The sequence below is a fragment of the Accipiter gentilis genome, chromosome 6 (assembly GCF_929443795.1).
Source record: "Accipiter gentilis chromosome 6, bAccGen1.1, whole genome shotgun sequence".
NCBI classification, from domain to species: Eukaryota; Metazoa; Chordata; class Aves; order Accipitriformes; family Accipitridae; genus Astur; species Astur gentilis.
In genome coordinates, this window is record NC_064885.1 from 38865760 (window position 1) to 38886478 (window position 20719).

The 20719-nt window shown below is 48.2% G+C and overlaps 2 protein-coding genes across 7 annotated transcripts in view; one reads left to right on the forward strand and one right to left on the reverse strand.

Moving 5' to 3' along the window:
* TNIK (TRAF2 and NCK interacting kinase) overlaps positions 1 to 20719 on the forward strand; it is a 169551-nt gene that overhangs the window by 146171 nt on the left and 2661 nt on the right. For 5 of the 6 annotated variants that reach the window (XM_049803969.1, XM_049803970.1, XM_049803974.1 and 2 more), the window contains 11 exons: positions 2724 to 2908; positions 6057 to 6183; positions 8459 to 8623; positions 12155 to 12269; positions 12856 to 13026; positions 13322 to 13465; positions 15007 to 15141; positions 15404 to 15504; positions 17014 to 17163; positions 18387 to 18546; positions 19160 to 19299. In XM_049803969.1, coding sequence (XP_049659926.1) covers positions 2724 to 2908; positions 6057 to 6183; positions 8459 to 8623; positions 12155 to 12269; positions 12856 to 13026; positions 13322 to 13465; positions 15007 to 15141; positions 15404 to 15504; positions 17014 to 17163; positions 18387 to 18546; positions 19160 to 19299 — 1593 coding nt within the window. The remainder of the gene's footprint in view (positions 1 to 2723; positions 2909 to 6056; positions 6184 to 8458; positions 8624 to 12154; positions 12270 to 12855; positions 13027 to 13321; positions 13466 to 15006; positions 15142 to 15403; positions 15505 to 17013; positions 17164 to 18386; positions 18547 to 19159; positions 19300 to 20719) is intronic. The other variant, XM_049803973.1, reaches the window with a different exon arrangement.
* SKIL (SKI like proto-oncogene) overlaps positions 1 to 20719 on the reverse strand; it is a 237469-nt gene that overhangs the window by 55029 nt on the left and 161721 nt on the right. The window lies entirely within an intron of this gene.

Below are 20719 nucleotides of genomic sequence, written 5' to 3' on the forward strand. Positions count from 1 at the left end.
CTGCGGGGCTGTAATGGAAGGCTCTGGTATCAGCAGGCTTTCCTGCAGCCTCTTTCCTCTAAAAATAGAAGAGAGGAAAGAAGGAAGACATGCTGGTTAGTTAACTTGCTCTCTTGGATAAAACATGAGCGATGCGTTTTGTTTAATGAGGTACTTTGTTAAGAAAAAAAGCACATAAATCAGTGTCTAAATAGAGGCAGCATGTGTGCTAAATTCAAGTTCAATGAGCTATGTGATTTTGGAAACCAATCTGACTTGATTCCAGCAAATATTAAATCTAAAGAAGTCTTTGTAATTAAAAGTAATTAAAGAGCACTGATACTGCTAACTTACATATTATGTCACCCTCAGTAATAACATTTCATACACATGTGGAATTACAGAACACTTTCTTTCTAGTTGTCAGATTGTTTTTGGTCCAAGAGCAGCTCAGTGAAGCCGTTTAATCTTACAAAGTGCTCATTACTTAGAGAAAATGATAGCATCAAAGAATTAACCATCCCGAGGCAAAGCTTTAACTAGGAAACACAAGTTATCTGATGATATTGTCTGGGAGTATTATTGCTGTTATAACTTCCAAATTAGTTATTAAAAACGAATTAAGCTGATTTTTAAAATACTTGGCTCTCTTCTAGTGATGACCAAAGAAAGCTGATAGGGTGCCTTGAAGCACGTTAGAAATGGAAGGTGCAAGAAATAAGTAATTTTCACGGTCCGTGGCTGTGATAGGGAAGGGTTCAGTCCTAAGCCTGCACTGCAGGAAATCTAGCTGCAGTTTTAAGAGGCTCTTACGCAGTCCTGAAGTCCTTTTTAAAGTTGAGAAGGCTCTAAGCCAACTCAAAGGCAAGTGCTCAATAAAGAGCATGTTTTATACTCTAAATGGAAAGCATTGTTAAGCTGTTGAAATTGTCATTGATTCTTATTTAGGAAAAGAAACAATCATATCATAGAAGCTGCTACAGCACTAATTGAAATAATTAGTTGTCGTGACTGCAGATTTGACTGTATTTCAATCCCAAACACGTTGCCATCGAAAATAAACCCTTGAAATACCACATTCTCTCTTTAATCATGATAAAGAGCCTTTCTTTAAAGGTACAGAGAGCATTTGGAGAGGGATATATAACACCCATCACAGGTACCTGCTATGAAGCAGGGATTGATCCTTTTTTTAATAAAAAAAAAAAGCTTTTTTTTTTCTTATACTAATATTTACGGGTCTGATGCAAAGCTCTCTGGCGTCCATGGGAGTCTCTCCTCTACGTCAGAGGGCAGGCAGGGCAGACCTGGGAGCAGAATGTGCGGCTGTCCGCTGGTGGGAGCCCGCCGGGAGGTGGGGGTCATCAATAACCAGAGTACAAATTGCTTGCAAAATATTCCTGCTTCACGATTAAAAAACAAACTGGGTTTGCATCTCAGCCATAGAGGTTTTCCATCATTTTCTTCACGTGTCAACGAGATAGATTTTAAGAGCTCCCTTTGCAACCGTAATTAATATTGCCGTAGTCGCCCTGCTGGAACGGTAAACTGGAAATGCAGTAAATGAGAGTATGGCCGTAAGACAATTGTGGAATTTAGTCTTTTTCAATGAGTTTCTTTCTCCCTAATCCTTTATCTCTGACCGAATGCACTGATGCCTACCTCGGTCACTAATATAGGGAGAAATGGTAAGACTGACAATTGCGATGCTTTGTTCGTCATGTGCATGTCTTGTGCAACAGAGTTCTCTAACCCATTCTAATTCGAGCTCTCATGCTTTTCTGCCCTACTGCTTCCCCCTGCATTGCTATAAAAGCATGTAAGATAACAAAAAGTCTCTTTTCTACACGGTGCCTGCCATGTTCCTTGTTTTGAAATAGCAGTGTCTATTTTATATGACTGTCGGGTCTGAGACCTCATCAAAGTCATGGTAAACTGAAAAATTATTACTAGGCTTTGGGAGTGCTCCTATCTTTTTTCGTGTTTCAAGGCTTTTTTTTTTTTTTTTTTGCCCTTAGCTTGTAGGCTGCCACATTTCACATGAAGTGCTTAATGAGTCCCGCTGAGGGATTTTTTTTTTTATTATTATTATTATTAATTTTTTTTTGATCGTGTGGCTGACTCAGAGCTGTGACTCCAAAGTCTGGCTGAGCTGGGCGCTTCTCCTCGTGCTCCTCACCGCCTCTCGGCAGCCGCCCAACAGCGGAGACTCACCACGGAAGCAGCTCTTGACGTGGCGATTGCACCACTCCATGGGAGATGCTGTCATTGCTTCCTTCCCAAATGCATTTATTACAGAATAAATACAATTACGGGGTCTCTTTGAGAAGTTTGAAAGAAGAGAAAACCCTGCAGGAGAAATTCTCCGAGCCAATCTTTGAAATGATGTTGTTTTCCAGTTTACTATGATGGTGACTGAACTTCACCTTTTCCAACAAATATAATTTTGTCGTGTATATACATATAAGTGTGTGTATATATATGCACATACACGTTCCAAACAGAAAAAGAAGAGGTTGGCTATTGATTTTTCAGTGAGCGTAAATCAGTTTTGTTTTGTTTAATAAATGCTACATGCTACAAACATTGTCTTACGTTCGTCTCATGTTTGTAACGACTCTGTAAAGCTATTTCTTGTTGCTCGTGCTGTTAACATTGGCTTTTGAAGAGATGTATGTGACATGCTCCTCGCTTTGAGTATAATAGCCATCGCTTTCTTGTTCTCTTGCCCCCATCCCCTTTAGGATCTGACGGCCTTAGCCAAAGAGTTGAGGGAGCTGCGCATCGAAGAAACCAATCGCCCCCTGAAGAAGGTGACGGACTACTCCTCCTCCAGCGAGGAGTCGGAAAGCAGCGAGGAGGAGGAGGAGGATGGCGAAAACGAGACGCATGACGGGACCGTGCCTGTCAGTGACATCCCACGGCTTATGTAAGAAGCGCTTTCTTTTGCGGGGGGCAAACTGTGAAACCACGGTGTGTCCCGGTCTGGAGGGGCAGTAGCTGTGATATGGGACGTGTCCAAAGCACGTCGGTGTTTGGTGGCTGGCACCGGGAACGGTGCCACGGTCGCAAGGGATAATTTACTCAGATGAGTCTTTGTCCCGGTCCAAACTAGAGATCCTTGATGGGAAAAACTGAATTATTTCACTGCACATTCAGTGAACTTGGACTCCCAAGCTGATGGACCTGTTCCTGCTGATGAGCAAGGCGGGTTTTTGGCCAGAGTGGACGCGCCTGACCTCCTCCACGCCTTGGGTCCTGCCCACAGGGATGGCGTGTTAAAAGCTCTGCCTGCTCTTGAGCCTGGTCTTGCCCCAAATCAAGCTGTGCTGAAGTGCAGTACTTGGTGGCCTGCCCAGTGCCAACTGGTAGAGCCAGGATTATAATAATCCTAAATCTTTGTCTTTGATTTTTGTCCTTGGCTCAGTCGCTGCAGGCAGCAAAACGTGCTGGGCTAAAACATTGAAATGAAAAAGTCAGGAGACTACACTATTGTGCCCCATTATGGGCACCTGGGGACACTTGTGCTTTTGAATATCTCTGGATGAGGGAGGAGGGCAGCACAGCTTCAACACACGCAAAGCAGCTGTCACCGCGCAGAGCGAGCTCGTGGAGCATCCCTGCCCGGTGCTTTGCAGCGCTAGCACTGCAGGGGCTTTTCTGGGGGCTCTCTGCCTGGCAGTGGGGTCTGGTCCCTGCCCCTTTGAATTCGCGGAGGAGTTGTGGGAAGGCTTTAGGGGATTATTTGCATTTTGATCAGTTCATTTCCGTCCTTCCTGCTAAATGAATTATTAGTCGATAGAGGGGTAGCTGGGCTTCATAGCGGTGGGGTGTGGAGCGGCAGGGAAGCCCTCTGGGTGGTTAGGAGACCTAAGGGGTCCGTGTTACACAGAGTGCCAAGCTCCTGGGTCGGAGCTTCCTCCCAGCAGAAGAAGAAAAATCAGAGCTCTTGGAATTTGTTGGAGAAAGTCAGGAAGCAGAGGGGTGGCTATGAATATGCAGCGGTTGGATGGGCAGTCACGCGTGCAAGAAGGGGCCTCAGGCTGCTCGCAGAAGAGGAGTTTAATCGGGAGTGGTTAATCTGCACTGACATCCTTCCACCAAACACCTTGGGCTTGACACAGCAGTTTTCAGTGGATAAAATACCTCACTGAATGCTTTGCAGCCAGATGTGCCGGACAACAGGCATGGGGGTGAGGTGGATGCCCCTAACCCACTGCCAGCCGAACGCCACTTGCCCTGTAATGTCCTGTCGATGAACGTGCCTGATGCCAGTGAACAATGTCGTGAGACCGAGCATGAAGATGCAGCCCTTGGCGTCACAGTGAGATCGCAAGGGGCTCTGTCTCTATCTAAGCCTTCGCGGGTATGTGCGGGCATGGCCGCACTGCTGTGTGTCTGGGGGAAAAGAAAGCAAATGCTTGGCTTTACATCCTTATTTCACAAAAGGAAACTTAACTCGCGTGCAGACTAGATGGAGTTGGGCATTTTTGTATCAGAGCTTTCTACGTTCAGTGGTTTTCACTAAAAACTGGGGCCGAGACAGATCATCTCCTCTTCTCCTGCACCTTCCAAGTGATCTTTATATAACCCATTTTTAAACTTCCCTGGGCATCCTCCTTGAGCACTGGGCTGCTCTTCATTCCAGCAAGGTCCAGGTCTCTCCTGCTGCAGGATAAGCCCATCCATCGCTTTGTGTCCCAGTGGACAGGAGGGACCGTTTACTCCTTCCACCTCTGCAGATACCTTTTCTCCATCTGAAGGCTAGGGTGACTCCCTTCAGCTCCCTGTCCTTCGAGTTGTGCAAGCCAGCTCTTGCCCGCGTCCAAGGATTTCTTGCAGGGTGACATGGAAACTGCGCGCCAGTGAAATTTGGGACCTCAGGGCTGCCACAGCCGGTCATTCATTCACTGTACGGTCTCAAAGTTAACATAACCTCCTTTGCCTCTGCTTTCTTATTTCTAAAACTGGAATAATTGTGTTATTTTCTCATCCTGTTTGTTGTCTGGAGTGCTTTGGTGATGCCTGTCCAGTCATAACGTTGATGCAGGCAAGGATCCATCATCGAGCCAGTCCCACCTTGGGGTCCCCGGGGCTCACATCTCGTATTGGACCAGTAACCCCCTTGATTAATGCAGGTTTGCATTGTTTTTTCATGCTACCAGGCTCCCACGTGAGCCTCTGGGCATTGACAAGTAGGTGTGCACAGGGATGACATGTTAAAAAGTGAATTACTTCATACTGATGGAAAGCAACCGGTCTGCATGGCTTTTAAATGCAAAGCACCAGGTCTCATCGGCAACATCTTCATAACCACCATCGGCATTTTCCAGCGCACAGGCAGGGCAGGGTAATCCAGAGGCACTTTGTCATTTGCTTTTGGTTTTGCTTGAATTATATTTAAGCAGCTGGTCTTCTAAGAACGTAATAATAAAGTAATGGTGGCTGCTCACCACCTGCGATATCCACTCACAGGCAGCCCTAAAATTTAATGCGTGTGAGAATAAATTCCAGCCTCTCTCTTGAGATAGGAGTGCAGAAATAAACTCAAGGTGAAATCATGGGTTAGGGCTACATTTTCATCTGGAAAACAGCAGAGAGCTACAGGACACAACTTGTACTCCTGCCCGTGCCTCCTCCAAATCCCATCCCCTCCCTTGTTGTCTTTTGTCATCGGGTGCTCTGATGCACTGTTCCCTTTTCAGGGGTTGAGATGGGGAATAAAGGGAGTGAATTATTTCTTTTAAACTTTCTTAAGTAGAAGAAATGACATAAGGTAGAGCAGGACTGCAACTCCTTGTTACCTGTTCATCAGTGCTCCTCTCACGGCACCTTGGGACGAGAAAGGCCCTTCTCTTTGGTCTCCGTGCTGTATCTGTAGTGTATCAACCTGATCCTGGTCCTGTATTTCTGACATCAGTGATTTCCCCATACATTTAAATGGATATATTTTCTAATTTTTCTTCCTGTGAGATACAAAGCCTTCCCCTGATTGAAATAATACTCTATTAGAGGATTTTTCATCTAGTTTAGCAAAGGAAATATTCATCATTAATGCTTTTCCATTCTGTCCTCAGACCAACAGGAATTCCTGGAAGCAATGAGCCGTACAACCTGGGAATGGTGACAACCCACGGGCTAGAGACTTCCCATGCAGATACGTTTAGCAATATTTCAAGGGAAGGGACTTTAATGGTGAGGGAGGTAAGTTGTAAAACAAATATTTCCATGGAGCATCTTCAGGAGGTTTTGCCCATGTAAGCACAAAAACTAACAGTGCTGTGTGTCCGGAACACAAAATGACTGAGTAAATTGTGCTCGTTAGCGCTCTCGTTAATACAATTTACACTCAGAGCAAATGTGTCAAGTGCAAATGTTTCTCAGAACTACAAACAGCAGTGAAGAGTAATGCCAGGGCACGGCGGGGAGGATGCTCGTACAAATAACTCTGCTGTAATCCCACAACAGCTCTGGGCGATAGAAGTTGTCTTCAATTTACAGCATTTAGTTAATACACTTGGAACCTGGCCCAAAGTTTCCCCTCTTCTTCCCAACCTTTGCCACCGTGTAACTGTCAGAGGCGTGCAGTGTTTGTAGAGCATTTGGAGGCTTTTACCCCAGGGGCTGATCCTGCTCGGGGAGGGCCAAGACCCGTCCCCACCAGCCAGCCACCCTGCGCTCGCCCAGCGAGCCGGCTACTGGGGGCACCGGGCATCCCACATGGATGCAAGCCCTCGGCTCTGGCATTGCGGAGGTAAGGCTGCGGTGGGAGCAATCCTGATGGATGGTACTGCAGGAGTGAGACAGAGAAGGCACGTTGGATTGGCTGTGGAAGATCTCTCCCAGCATTTCTCGGTTTCCCAGTTGCCGGAACGTGCTGGCGATGCTGCTGGAAATGCAGACGGGTAGCAGGTCTCCTGGGGAGGGCGCAGGAGGCTCTGGCAGTTGGTAAAACAGGGGAGTCACTCTCCTGCCAGCACATAAAGGAGGTGGATTGGAAAGGAAAGTAAGGAAGGGCAGTTTGGAGTCAGCAATGGTAAAGGAAGAATGTTTAGATCAAATGCGAGCTAGTTGTGAGCAGCATTTTAATTCTTAATTCCATTTATATTAAATATTCACATATGGGGGGGGTGGGGAAGAATGCAACTCTGAAAGAGAGGAAGGAGTTAGGAAAAGGAGTCACAGCGTGTTGGCTGCCTTTCTCCATGAGTTTTGGAGGTGGGCAGCAATGCACAGCCCATCTCATCCCTCAGTGGCACGGAGCTGTTCCGAGCAGGGATCGCCGCAGGCTGGGCAGCCCTCTGCGCATCCTTGTGGCAGGAAGGGTGATGCGGTTGAGCAGGAGAACGGTCACTGCTGTAAGAGGCAGCAATTTCCAAAAGGAGCTTGGTGTTAAGCACCACAACTGTGAAACACGTGCCATGGCAGCAAGGCCGTATGAGAAAACAAGTGATGCGGAAGGGTTTCAAAGCCACGGGCAAGACAGGCAGCTGGGAAACCCCTTTGGGACAAGGGAGTGTGATAAGAAACCCAAAGTGCAGCCTCATGCTGGGTGCTTGCTGTTTGCTCCCCCCCACTGCCGTAGCTGTGAGAGGACGGACGCGCTGAGGTCATTTGGCTTTGGGCAAAGGGCTTTTCGCTCTTTGGTGGGATGGCAAAGTGGTTGAAGGTGATGGTAACGAGCGATCAAAAGATAAATGTTGTCAGGACTGGTCAGAAACTCGGCGAGCCTGTTCAGCGGGAGTTTTCCACTAATCCAAATAAATGGGCAAGTCTCTGTAATGATCTCATTGATGTGCTCCAGGTAGGTGGGATTCATCAAAATGGCAAATATCTCAATACAATAAGCAGGGAGGGGAGAAACTTCCCAGCACCTGCCTTGCACGAGGTGGGGATGCAGAGGAAGGGGAACTGCGGGCGAGTCCCGGGATCCTTGCGTGCAGAGCGAGATGCCAGTCGTTCTGCCGATGTTCTGCCAACGCTGCCGCTGTTCACTGCTGTTTTGGGTTACAGAAACATGCAACGGGGGCTGTGTTGGCATTTGCAGTCAGGCTACTCACTGCCGTAGCTGTGCAAAGCCGTTCAGGCTAACGCTGATCGAGGGGTCAGATTCTGCTGTCACCGGTGGCTTTGTGGGAGGAGAGCTGGCCATGGGGTTTGCACCCATGGTGGCAAGAGCAGAATCTGCCCTATGTTCCTCGTCTCAAAATGATGGTGATCAGGCTTCTCTCGCTGTAACATGGCTAATTACTCTGTATTGACTTTGTGATTAATCCTGTCTTCATTTCTCCTGGGGTGGGGGGTTGGTTTGCTGCTTGCCAGATTGCATGGGGATGGAAACAGAGAGGGTCCTTCTCCTGCGCTTGCTCTGGGAACTGGGGGACTGCCAACGACTTGGTTTTGTTTGGGTTTTTTCTCTTCTTTTTCTCTCCCCCCCCCCCCCCTTTCTCTTTCTTCCTCATGCCTTGTGTCTCTGCAGACCTCTGGTGAAAAAAAGCGTTCTGGCCACGCAGCCAGCAATGGCTTTGCAGGTCACATCAATCTCCCTGACCTGGTGCAGCAAAGCCACTCGCCGGCGGGCACGCCGACCGAGGCCCTGGGGCGAGTCTCCACGCATGCGCAGGACATGGACTCGGTGCCTGAAGTAGGTGGTGGGGGGCTCCTCTTTCTCCTTTGCATCGCTTTAAACAAGTATTAACATCTCTGCCTCGTAAAGGGGCTTTCCTGCTTTCCTCCCTGGCTTTCTTGGCTCTTCTCTCTCTCTCTCTCTCTCTCTCTGGTCCACGCGGGTGAGCGTAGTGGAAATACAAGGGCATCTGATGGGTTTTTGCTATACAGGTCTATGGCTGATGGTAGAAATGTCTATTAGGTCTTAGCTCAAGCCCACCAGCTGGAGTTTTGGTGGTGATGGCTTGAACGCTGCCAACGGATGTGAAAGCCCCTTTTTTTTTTTGACACTTGGATATACAAGAAAATGATGAGAGCCAGTGATGCCATTAACTTCCACTGGGCCCAGATTCCACCTGTGCAATCTCTGATACTTAATTTGACTCCAAAGGTTAGCAAAAAACAAAGACAGCAAAATTCTGGATAGTTCCTCAGACTAGAAAAAACCCGCACACCTTTAAAATTGCATCTTCCCTGTCATGGTAAAGTATTTCTCCCCGGTAGCTGTTTCACAGGGAAGCGATTGAACGTTAACATTGTATAAGGTGTAAAAAGTCCTAGGAAGTACAAGATGTGCCACATATGCCAAGGGAATCAATGTGTCCTGCTTACCATCACCAGCTGTGGGAACCAGGCACAGTTCTCTTTTCCCATGAGAAATCAACCCCTTTGGTGCTAAATAAGCTATTTTATTTAATTTTTTTCTTTTCATTTTGTTCATTATACATCAAAAGTTCTGTCATCGTATTCTCTTTCATAGAAATGAGGTACTCATTTTATGGTGTACTTTTTACTAGCAGTATAAAAATAAAAATTGCTTGAAGTTGAGCGTTGATAAAACGTAAGAACAGATGGTGCATGACTTGACCTCAAGGTTTTATCCATTTCCTCGTTGCCTTTAAAAGCGGTGATGAGAGAGATGATCTTGAAAGTAACACCTTCCACGGTCATCCTGGGACTGCTTAAACATGGGCAAGGATTGGGTTTAAATACATTCATTTGTAGAATACCAACCAAGAAGATCTTTTCCATTTCTAAAACTGCATTTTTAGGGCTGACTGAGCCAGGAGTGGGTGTAAGTGGAAACTTGGGGATTTAGTTCGCAGGCTTCCAGGTGACTCATGGTGCTGCGAGCAAAAAGAAGGGAGCAAGCACGACCTCATCCTGCAGCTTGATGCTCTCTCTGTTAAGCCACCACGGAGGTTTATAGGCAGTTGAACAAGGCCTGGAGGAAGATGAGGTCTTAATATTCAAGTAACAGCCTTGGAAGTTACTAAAATGCCAGTTTCTGGGGAGAATAGCTGGATCTGAGCAAAGAAAAGAAATGCTGGGTGCATTGGGATGAGGGATGTCATCGTAATTCATTTGTTGGAAAGCACCTGGCTCTCAGCTGGAACGCATCCCTGTAAATACTGAATTTTTCTCCTCCTTGAATTGTTGGTGTTTTCTGGAAAACACATCCAGCACAGGGAAAAAACTGTGTATTTCTTGGATATGAAGGAAGCACAAAAGTAGTGAGGATCTCTTCCACGCGCACGCAAATATGGCCCCACTGTGTATGTAAATGCGATGTCTGTTCCTGCAGCCTTCCCTGCCGCAGGCTGTTAACTCCTTCCATGGGTCTCAGTTACCATGTACTTTTTGGAAATCCATCCCGTTTCTATGGAAACAGGCGGGCTGTCAGGGGAACGGAGACAGGAGGGAAGCGGGATGCGCAGCGCGCTTTTGGCACGCACGGGGCATGGATGCCGGCTCACCCATGGATGCCAGCCCCAAAATGCTTGGAATGTCCCAAGCCACGAGGGTGGCTCCTGCACCCAGTGGTTTTTTGCCCCTAAATCTTTTTGTGGCTCGCTGGAGGACACGTACGAGCCCAGCCCAGCTTCGGTACAGCTTCCCGCGGCACGGGCTTGTCCTCATGGCATGTTTCGGCACAGGGGCTGCGGCGGTGGCATTGGGCATGGGGAATAGCCTGGGCTTTGGTGACTCGGTGCCGTGAAAGCTGAGGAAGATTTATTTCAGGGAGGGAAAATGTCCCGAGGAAGAAAAATGCGAGCGGTAGTGCTGCTGCAGAGTGACTTGGGGTTTGCTGCTGTTGCAGCTCTTAACGGAGCTCATACATAAAGGGTATCCTGGGTAAATACTGGAGTAGGAAAAATAAGCTGCTGAACGAGGGGGGAAAATCACTCCGCTTTGAATCCCAAAGCAAGAATTTCCTTTTGCTTGGGAGAAGGTCTTAGCCTCGTTTTCTGCCTTAACTAAGCAATGGCTTTAAAAAGAAAGCAATGTGATGTTGCAGTTTGTTCCTCCCCAAATTCCCTTGGCAGAGTCTTGGCTCTGACATTTCCTGCGATACCTTCAGGTTAAGTTTTGTTAGCTTAGAAATGGCCCTTGCTGCAGTCTCACCTGAAATGCTGTAGACAATTTAAAACACTTCATTGAAATTGCAAGCGACCCGTACGTGTCGTCCGCATGAGATGTGCCGAAGACCAGACTTTGTGGGGGGATGGAGCAATGTCAGGGATGCCATCTTCTGACAAGCGTCCAAGGCATTTTCAAACACCTCCTGTTTAAAAGCTGTCCCTAAAGCACCGCACAGCTTGCTTACCCCAAGCCTTCTCCACCTCCAGCACTTCAGATCCTCCCAAAACTGGAGCAGCCAGGCGGACTGAGGGGCATTGCTGGGTCCTGCCTCAGCTATAGGTGTGAGGACCAGCGATAACAGCCCAGCAGAACGAAAAATAGGTGTTTTGCTAGAGAGCTGACTTTTCCTACTTTCCAGGGGCATCAATATTTTGGGCTTAGCCCAGCAAATCCCTAGGTAACAGGCAGTAAAAGCAGAGCAGTATTACAGCTGTACGAGCTCTCCTGCCTAAGCTTTACAGGTCCTAAAATAGATTTCCACGACCTGTTGAAATAAAATCTTTGCCCAGACCGTGCTAGTTAGCGTTTGGTTTTGGCACGAGGAAAGCAACAGTCCCACCTTTTCCAGCTCTCTGAATTACTCTGGTGGTCTCTGGTCCGTGTCAGCTTGCCCCATGCCAGGGCTTTCCAGGGGCTCCCAGCACCGTCCTGCCAACCTTGCCTGCACGGTGGGAGAGGGGAAAAGCAAACCTTCACCGGCCTGACATCCCAGAGCAGGTTTTTAAAGGCAGGTGTGTTACATGCAGACAAATTGGTTTTTACCTGCATCATCTTTTGCCTCTGGCCCTGCGGCTTCTCCGCTAACTGGTCTCATGGCTGTGCTGTGCTTCTGCCTGAGAGAAGAGAGCAGAGCCGGGTCCTGCTCCTCTTGTTTTCTGTTGCTCATGGACACTCACAAATCCAATTTAATGTTTTTCCTGATTAGTTATGTGGGAGAAGGAGCAGATGTTGATATAAGGCTCGAAAAGGACACCGCAGGGGCAGGCACTGTGTCTGCTAATTAGAAAGTCTTACATACACACACGTACACAGAATTATTGTTATTTCTGTGCTCTGAGCTCTCTCTTTGCTGTTTGTTTTCCAGTATGGTATGGGAAGTAGCACCAAAGCCTCTTTCACTCCCTTTGTGGACACCAGAGTGTATCAGACCTCGCCTACTGATGAAGATGAAGATGAGGATGAAGAGTCGTCTGCTACTGGTAGGCAATGTGGCCAGTTTGAGAAGGGAGGGCCTCGTGGAAACCAGGTCATGGAGCCTGAATAACCCCACTGAACCTCTTTCACATTTCACTTACTCTTGTCCAAGCATCACTCATGTCTGCATCCTTGTGCTCTCCCGTTTCCATCCAACTTCTTCTGTCCCGCTAACGAAATGTCACCAGAAAGGTCTGGGAGAAAACAGGGAGCAGCAGAAATCCACCCACCCGTCTGCCTGGGCAGACAGAAGAAATGTTCCTGGCAGAACTGGGAGGTGGTAATTGCTCCAAATAGCTGGCTGTTGCTCTGAAGTCATTGAAAATGGTCAGAGGCAGGCAGGCGGGCAGCAAAGAGTGCTGGTCAGCTCGGTAGGCAGGGCTGGAGGTCTGGGAACATCACCTGCTGATGGGTTTGGTGTTGGTTCCAACCCACGAGAAAATCCTGATGATTCCTCTCCAGACTAGTAGCTTGTAACATTGTGATGACTCCCCCATCAGGAAATAAACCACATATCGTCTTCCTGTCCCAAAAAAGAGGTGCCAGAAGAGTTAATCCATCACACCTCCCTGTCTTGTGTTTCCTTGCAAGCCCTGTTCACCAGCGAGCTGCTCAGACAGGAGCAGGCCAAGCTGAACGAAGCCCGGAAGATTTCGGTGGTGAACGTCAACCCCACCAACATCCGTCCCCACAGCGACACTCCGGAGATACGGAAATACAAGAAGCGTTTCAACTCGGAGATTCTCTGTGCCGCTTTATGGGGTAAGCCCTGAGCACGCCGTGCCCTCGGCAAAACTCCCCGGAGCGTGTGGCTGGTGACAAAACGCAAACCTGCCATTGCAGAACCAAGCCCCTGCCTCTGGTTGTCCCCTTCTCCGTCCCAGGCAAGGCTAGCGTCCCCAAGTCCCTGCGCTGTCTGAGTGACCCTTGGCATTCGTAGGAAGATCACAGCCTTAGCTGGGATCGGTCACTCTCACGGTGGTGGCAAAGACGAGCTCAGACCGTCGTCCCCGGGAGCAGCTGTGGCTCCTGGTGCCCATTGCCCTTTCCTCTTTAGGTGTCAATCTGCTGGTGGGCACAGAAAATGGTCTGATGCTGCTGGATCGAAGCGGGCAAGGGAAGGTCTACAACCTCATCAACAGACGGCGATTTCAACAGATGGACGTACTCGAGGGCCTTAATGTCCTCGTGACAATATCAGGTACGCCTCTCGTGCTTTCACCCCAGCATTCACCTTCTTGGCCGTACACCCCGAGCAGTTCCAGCTCGGACAAAACCTGCTCACCGGTGTCAGAGGGAAGTTCCCAGGGGAGCGGGAGGTGGTTTATTCCAGAATCGAAGGCGTCAGCTCTGCAAGAATGTCTCCAAGAGCTCCGCTTCATCTTTAGTTTAGCAGGGGAGGGAAGGTGCCAGGATACAGGCAGATCCCCCAGCAAGGCAGGTAGTCACGGCTTGAGGGGGCAGCGAGCTCTGCTTTTGGGTCTCTTCGGCTCTCGCCAAGGGAGCCATGAACCGTGGCTTCAGGGCTCCAGCTCAGACCATGGTGTGCTCAGGGTGCCCCGAGCATCATGAGGGCCACAGGCTTGTCACTGTCCCCGCGTTCAGCTGGGAGCTCCAGAGCTCTGAAATCGGGCTCCTGGGGTGATTTCTGGCAAAAAAAGCAAAAACTCTGTAGTCCAGTCTCTCAGGAGAGCACCCAGCATCCCCCCTGGAGAGCAGCCCTGTGAAGCACACGGGTGGCAGAGCCAAGGCAGAACCTCCTCCTGCTGATACCTGCCCTGCAAAGCTCACAGAGGACAGCGAGAGAAATGCTCGTTAGGAAAATTGCTTGTTATCATCCTTCTGTTTACTTTCACGTTGTTCAAAAACCCCCGGGCTCATTCTGCATTCGCCCACAAATTCCCGTTCCATTCAGATAGAGCTCTTCAAAACCTCTGCTTCGTCGTTTACCTTGGTCTGCAGCTCCCCTGGGGTTTTGGAGATACAACTGTAGGAATAAGGGGTTCAGTACAGCTGGAAGATGAATGGGGGGCTAGCACTCGGAGCACCGGCCCCCAAGACGGAGCTGAGAACAAGCCCCGGGGACCTGTGGAAACCCATGGGCAGGCAGAGCCCCTGGTTTATGTTTGGGCTCCTCTCCCACCGGACTCGAGCTGTGTCCTCTCCCTGTAGCGGTGGCTTTGCAGCAGCAGGGAGGTTTGTAGCCAGATCACAGCCATCCAAGAGCAGGCAGGCGTGCAGAAATTTGGCAGACCCCCAGCATTGCAGAGCCCAGCACCGGGCTTGTCGGCAAATAGCAGTGCCTGTCACAGACCAAGCTCGTGTCTCAGCTCCAAGGTGGAATTAATGTTGTATGAAGGAGAAGAGAGGAAAGAAACCAGGTAGTTGAGTGGTTGGGTAAGCCCTGAGCTGTAAGAGAGCTTGGGGTCACGGCCGTGCTGTGCCCAACTGTCTCTCCGTGAACACTGATTTATAGGAAAAGGAACATTTCCAGCCTGCGGGAAGCAAGAGCCTGGCTCTTCCAGTATCTGCCTGCAGTCTGGGAGACAGAGGTCTGGGCTCTGCTTTCCGTAGGTTTTTTTCTTGGGTAAAAAACCCAATACAACAACTAAATTACTATTTTCAACTTCACTGAGAAGCTAACTTTAATTTTATCATCTTGTGAGTGGAAATAAGCACTGAAATCAAGATTCCCCATACACACGTGCTCTGCTCTGACAGGGAAGTTTCCTTTGCCAACAGGAAAGAAGAACAAGCTGCGCGTGTACTATCTCTCCTGGCTGAGAAACAGGATTTTACACAATGACCCTGAAGTGGAGAAGAAGCAGGGCTGGATCACAGTCGGAGATCTGGAGGGATGCATCCACTACAAAGTCGGTGGGTGGCCTCTCTGGAAAAAAAAATGTCTGAAGACATGTCCGTTCTCTAGTCTTAGATCTGACCTGACAGCTTCTCTTAAAAGTATGGCTAGACCGTAGCCACAAATAAATTTGGAATTCATCTGTATGTATTAGGTGGACACTTTACCAAATGGGAACCAACAGAGAGACAGCCTCAGAAGCTATTCCTGGAGATGAGTTGTTCAGTCTTGTTGGAAGGAAAGTGAACGTTTTTAAAATTGGTTTTATTTTCATTTTAGTGAAGTATGAAAGAATCAAGTTCTTGGTGATTGCCTTAAAGAATGCTGTAGAGATCTACGCTTGGGCTCCTAAACCATATCACAAGTTTATGGCATTTAAGGTATGTTTATCTTTTAACCAAAATACACTCTGTAATTGTAAATACACAAGATTTCTGTACTATGCAGAGCAGAAAACCATCTTACTTACGTAGCTGAGCTCCTTGGGATGCCTGGCAGGCATGGGAGAAGGGATACATTCTGGCTGAAGAGATGGGATACAGGCTAATGATTAAGTGTTAATACTAGCTTATGCTGGCAGGCTGTACTTGGGAAGTTTGCAGAAGGCTGACCAAATGCCCATGAGTAAAATTGAGTTGGGGTTTTTGGTGGGTTTTGGGTTTGATTTTCTGGTTTTTTAACCTGTGACTAATTTTTCACATAAAACATGAAAACGGGTTGGCATTATTTTCCATTTTGATTTTGCAAGGTCCTCTCCCCTTCTGCAGTGTGGATTCTGTTTCAAGGCAGAAAGTCCAGGAGAATGACCCACTCTTTCTTTTTCTCTCCCTTGTCATCTACCTCAGTTTCCTTCAGTGAGACCTTTCTCCTCTATAACCTGCCAACGGGTATTTTGTACTCAATCCTTTAAAGCACTTTTCATCCGAAGCTCTGTGCAGAGACAAGTCACAAGGGGCAATGTCTTCTGGAGACATTCATGCTGAGTAATCTCATTTTGCATCCTCCCAGCACAAGTGGGCTTATTCAGTATTAGGTCACATTTGCTTTTTCTGAACAAAAGCCAGAATAAACGGGCTCAGTGACATGGAGAGCTCAGCAGCATTAAAATGGCCTGGGATCCAGCCTCTGCGGGCACTGGTGAGGATGCTGGGTGGTGCTCCTGGTGCTGCTTCTCCAGTCTGGGGGTGCTGAGCATCCTTTCCTTGCCTTGCAGGCAGGGATCTGCTGGCAGAATGGGAAATACCACCCACAGATTTTCCCTGCCAGGAGTCAGAGTGGTCCTCGCACAGAGAGCCAGGAGTCCTTTTCCCTCCCTGCGGGTGTTTCACCCTCCTGCTGAGGACCTAAGCCATGGAGAGATACTCTGTTCTGGATCGGTGCATGCCAGGGAGCTGGTCCCAGCCTGCATCTAGCAGATTAGATTGAACAGAGAAAAGTAGGTCTTTGCTAATCTGACTCATTTCAGCTGTCCAAACAGGAGTGGTGATCCCTGCCGGGAGTGGAGGTGGGTGGTCACAGCTTTCTGCAGACGTTGCTCTTGTTGCCCAGAGCAGCACTGCCATCGGGGGTCCCCGTGTGCTGGCTGTGTGCACGCTCATGTAAAATTGAGCTGTCGCCTTCCTTTAGAGACCCAATCCTCGGGCTGGCCTCAGGCTCCTGGGGGAAAAGAGCTGTGCTTGGCAAGGGTGAGCGCTTATCTGCTGGGATGGCTGGAGCGAGTGGGTAATACCCTCTGAGGCATCTGACATAGGAACAGAGGGCCGGGAATATAACTAACCACATATTTAGTAGGCAACACAGTCAAACAAGTACGATTTCAAAACCGTATCGGGCTGCTGCTATGGGGATTTGTTGGTTTTCTGTGATACTCACCGAAGGGATTATAAAAGTCTTTTGCAGATCTCCAGCACAAGCCGTTGCTCGTGGATCTGACTGTAGAAGAGGGTCAAAGACTCAAGGTTATCTTTGGATCACACACTGGTTTCCACGTGATTGATGTAGATTCTGGGAACTCTTATGATATCTATATCCCATCTCACGTGAGTACACGGGGGAGTGCTGCTGCATGACTAACGCAGGTCACCAGCAAGGTTTGGGCAGGCTCCTGGTGGCTCAGGAATGGTGACCAGTCAGGTGACATCTTGCCACGGGTATGACATTCTTCGGTGCCATCTTCATTGGTACTGGCTTAAAGAGGACTCGGAAGTATCACATACTCCATGTTCATTATTTGCAGAGGCTATTTCTGTCCTCGTGCCCAAGCAGTCAGGTTTAAGGCCGCCGTGTCCCACAGAAAGGAGAATCTGTCTGTACATTGCATGGAGCAGTGATGGAGGTCTCTGTAGGGCAAGATACCACGAAACCAGGTTCTTTCTTGGTTGTTGGACAACGTAGACCCACCAACAGCTGGATGCCCGGCGCCCCATCCCGTTGCACGGTGTCCCAGATGTGCTCACCAACGTTTGTTCCTGCTGGGGCAGCACCGTTTGCCCTGGTGAAGATTGCAGGACTAGGGTAGCCCAAATCTCAGGAATCCTGCTGTTCAAAACTCCCAAACCCCCTGCCAGCCTGGACTCACCACAGGACCTCTCCCAGGTCCATCAGCTTTTTCAAGAGAGAACCGGTGCTACAAAAAATACTGTAGATGAGGATTTTCTTGTTGGCTTATTTAAGCTCTGTCCATGCCGTTGGCCCAAGCAGTATGAGAGACTGGTCTAGGAGAAACTGTGTCACTGATCAAATCCAGGAACTGCTGAATCTGATCCGACCAGCAGAGCCTCCTCTGCGAAAGCTGGCAAGAAGCACAGGGAGAAGTACAGGGGCAGTTTGGGCTGGTTGTGTGTTGTCTTAGCTATGGAAGGGCAGACATGGGTGGAAAGTCGCTGTAGCTGCCCTTGGAGCTAGAGACGGGCTTAGTTGCCTTAATTTGAATAGGAGATGGATTCATCAAGTCAGCAGCCGCTTATTTGTGTTACAGCCGAGTGTCAGCCATCAGTCTTGGGGGCGTATATGTTGTGATCTCTCTATAATTGCTGAACCTGTTTATCCTTGACGTATCAGACAGCTTTGATGGTAGGGTAAACATGACAGTTTATTCCCCTTGAAGCTTATCTCTGAAAGCCAATGCCTGTTTGGTAAATGGGGGGAGGGGTTTGTTCTCGGGTTGGTTTGGGGTTTTGTTTTCCTAAGGCTCTGCTCCCTTCCCCCTACCCTTTCCTCCATTCAATGTAATTCTGACTTCTAGGGTTTATTTTAACTGCAGATTCAGGGCAATATTACTCCTCACGCCATTGTCATCCTGCCTAAAACAGACGGGATGGAGATGCTTGTGTGCTATGAGGATGAAGGCGTATATGTGAACACATATGGACGGATAACTAAAGATGTGGTGCTCCAGTGGGGAGAAATGCCTACTTCCGTGGGTAGGTCAACCATTCCTCTTCACTTGCTTAAAAGACAAGTGACGAGTAAGATGCGGAGTCGAGAATGCTGAGATGGAGTCATCTGGGCTTTCATTTATGAAAGCAGATTTCTTTCAGCCAGATAAGAGATGCAGTAGCTAAATTTCTACAGTTTGGTCCTCCGTAATAAAAGCAAGTGACTTCTTGAAGATTTGAGCTCTGGTTTATCTTAAGTATAAGCTGATATAAGCCGTTGCACTGGTGGGATGCTGTGTTGCGTGGAAGAGGGGCTGGGTGCAGAGCTGGGAGCCCTTGGCTTGTTGCTCTTCTGGCTCTGCTGTTGCTCAGCTCTGTGACCCATGGAGGCAAACCACTGCCCAGCTCCTCACCCGCAGAAATCGGAAGAAGTGATACTTCTTCTGTTTAAATTACTCAGCAATTTCTGGATGGAAAGTGCTCCCTAAAGATACTATCCCTGCGGGCACACGCCTCACTGCCTGTGCCTCCGGCAGTCAGAGCTCTGCCATTGACCTCCGTTGGCTTTGAGTAACAGCCGATGAGAGCTTTTCTGCCTGTTGTGTAATATTGAGCTCAACACACATTGTAACACCTCCCAAATGCTTCCTTTTGACAGCCTACATTCATTCCAATCAAATAATGGGCTGGGGAGAGAAAGCTATTGAAATTCGGTCAGTGGAGACGGGACATTTGGATGGAGTATTTATGCACAAGCGAGCTCAAAGGTTAAAGTTTCTATGTGAAAGAAATGATAAGGTAAGTCCACTTCAAAGCTTGTGTCCGTGCTTTAAGCTACAAGCTACTTTTAGACTTTAAATCTGGTTTATCTTGGGGTTAGTAATTAATCTGAAGGGCCTATTTGATAAGCGGTGCCCATAAATCCACTCCCAATTAATTCTCTCCAGCGGACGCAGACCTCAGCTGTGGTGGGAAGGTCTGCAAGATCTCTTCCACCTCTGGCTGCCATCTGTGTTGACTTGGCTTGACTTTCTCCCAAGTCTTGCATCTGAACATTAACTGTTGAGGCTGCCAAGTGACCTCTGCCAAAGTTGAGAAATGGTAGCGGTAAGGATGTGTAAGTGACCCCGATTTGAGCTCTGGTGCAGAAACGTTTGGATGCATTTTTAGAGGCATTTTGATGCATCTTACACTATTCTCTCCACGGAGCCCCATCTTTTTCTGTGGACAGCGCTGATAAATACCGCTCTAGAGGGTCACCAGAGTTGCTTGGGGAATGCGGTTGTCACGTAGATGACCCCCGCCGTGGGTGTTGCTGAAGGGCAAGGGGTGCAGGGAACGAGGGAAGGAGAAATTGCTGGAGGAAAAAGGAACATTCGCATGGTAGAGATGGTTGAATGCCGAGGTCTGTTTCTGCTATTGGTATTTCCTCATCTCACAAGGCTTCACTGAGATAAATCGGGACCATGCAGCAGGGAGTTCTTTCATAACGAGCGTGATCACAAAACAGGTGAAGAAACTGATTGCTCCGTCCCCAGAGCAGGGTTTAATAACGCCCAATAAATAAGGTTTGAGGGCACCATCAGTTTATTGACCAGCTGCTCATTAGTCAAGCATTGCCCCACCTGTTGCATGGAGTTAGGCTGGAGCTCATACCGTGGGATGCTGCCCATGAAGCTGAATTTAAGTTGCCCTAATACCCCCAGTTTGCTTTTTTCCTAACTTTTGAGTACTTGACTGCAGGTTTTATACTGGTTTTCTTTTTCTGGTTTGCTCCTATTGATTTTTTTTTGCCTTTTCTAAGAAAAACTAGGAAAAAACCCACCTCAGTCTTTCTGAAATGCTGGAACCAACTGGTCGTTGGTGGGTTTGAAATCCTAAAACCAGATGTTTCTCTTTCTGGAGAAATGGTGAACGATGAAGGTCATGTGAAGTTTGAATAATTTTTGGTTTTAAAAAGGACAGAGGCTTCAGATTGTCCTCTTCGACACTTGCAAATTATAACTTATTTTTTAAGACTTCTGTTGGTGTCAAATGCTGGTGGATCATGCCAGAAGAACCAAAAATCGTATTCTTCATAGAGAGTCCTGATAGGTTTCTGTGCTTTGAGCATCTTGAAGGAAAGTTGTTTTGCCGAGCTTTACTTTCACGAACAGCTGAAATACCAGGACTAACTTTTCCGAAGAAAACCATTTCAAACCGAGGCAGATGTTGACTA